The sequence below is a fragment of the Amphimedon queenslandica genome, unplaced genomic scaffold, assembly GCF_000090795.2.
Source record: "Amphimedon queenslandica unplaced genomic scaffold, v1.1 AMPQUscaffold_11495, whole genome shotgun sequence".
Classification (NCBI taxonomy): domain Eukaryota; kingdom Metazoa; phylum Porifera; class Demospongiae; order Haplosclerida; family Niphatidae; genus Amphimedon; species Amphimedon queenslandica.
The window spans coordinates 1-1,080 of NW_003548263.1; the positions used below are offsets into that span (position 1 = coordinate 1).

The 1,080-nt window shown below is 31.5% G+C and overlaps 1 protein-coding gene and 1 long non-coding RNA gene across 2 annotated transcripts in view; both read right to left on the bottom strand.

Annotated features, from left to right (window-relative positions):
• Window positions 1–752: 752 nt before the first annotated feature.
• Window positions 753–1,047, bottom strand: LOC109589252 (uncharacterized). The gene is made up of 2 exons (XR_002188616.1): window positions 987–1,047; window positions 753–941 (listed from the first exon to the last, which is right to left on the bottom strand). It is a non-coding gene; the product is annotated as an uncharacterized LOC109589252 (long non-coding RNA).
• A 20-nt stretch (window positions 1,048–1,067) lies between these two features.
• The window catches only part of LOC105315198 (kinesin-like protein KIF15), a 4,022-nt gene continuing 4,009 nt past the window's right edge, over window positions 1,068–1,080 (bottom strand). The window contains exon 5 of the mRNA XM_011409750.2: window positions 1,068–1,073. Within this exon, the coding sequence (XP_011408052.2) occupies window positions 1,068–1,073 (6 nt within the window). The remainder of the gene's footprint in view (window positions 1,074–1,080) is intronic.

The window sequence follows — 1,080 nt, forward strand, 5'->3', positions numbered from 1 at the left end:
CAAAGAGTACACTAAAACCAATACCAGAGCACTTGACTAAAATTACAGAGCTACGTAATAATCTAAAGCAGCTACGTAACTACACTCTGATTGCTCTGCTAATAGTCAACCTTATGTGGCTCATCCTTCTCTCTATTTTCACATTTAATGAGTTAAAAGAAGTTGGTCTAACTGCCAGTATTCTTAGCCTACTTTTTCTGGTTTTATATGGAATCTTAATAATGGTCCAATTCTTTGCAATGATATTTCATCGAGTAGTCACACTCTCCCACTACATTGCTCGACTGAATCAAGACATGCCAGTTGAAAATGATGAAAACTCAATAGTATAACAATAATAGTAGTTAGTTAGTTAGTTAGTTCATTAGTTAGTTAGTTCATTAGTTAGTGTGTCTCATGTATTAGTATATTGTTTTTTTGCTTCTTCACTTGAGTATTATTATTTGCTGTCAAATCAGTTAAGATCAGATTATTGTAAGGCTCTAGTTTTTTCCACCATTATGATATCACAATTGCAGTTTAAAACCATGTTACCTTTCCTCTACAATATACTTCTTCAAATCTGTAGCAACCTGGCAAGCCATAAAAGTTGCCATTCAATGCCTTGCAAGAATTTTTCAGCAGAATAATGAACACATTCAGGAAAATTGGACAAAAGTAATACTGAGTCGTAAAAACTTACTGAAAATAATCATTATAATTTAGTAAAGTAATACAAGCTTGTAAAATAGAAAAATTATGAACAAACATAATTCAATAAATTCAAATATACTTTATTCACCAATTGATTATACACAAATATTGTTACACATAAATAATAGTAAAGTTTCACAGTAAGTAACACGTAGTTTGTACCTTTCTCATGCAGGGGCCACACGGACATTGTGCCTTGAAAAAATAGAAAATATCTTCCTCAACTTTTGCTTCCAATTAAAACAGGACTAGTATAACATAAATAAGCTACTCCATTTAGACATAATACTTACTGCACTAAAATTAGTTCTACTGACAGTAGTCAGTGTAGTTTCCTCCCCATCAGCTGTAATACAAATAGTTAATATTTTGATTTAGCTCTATCTT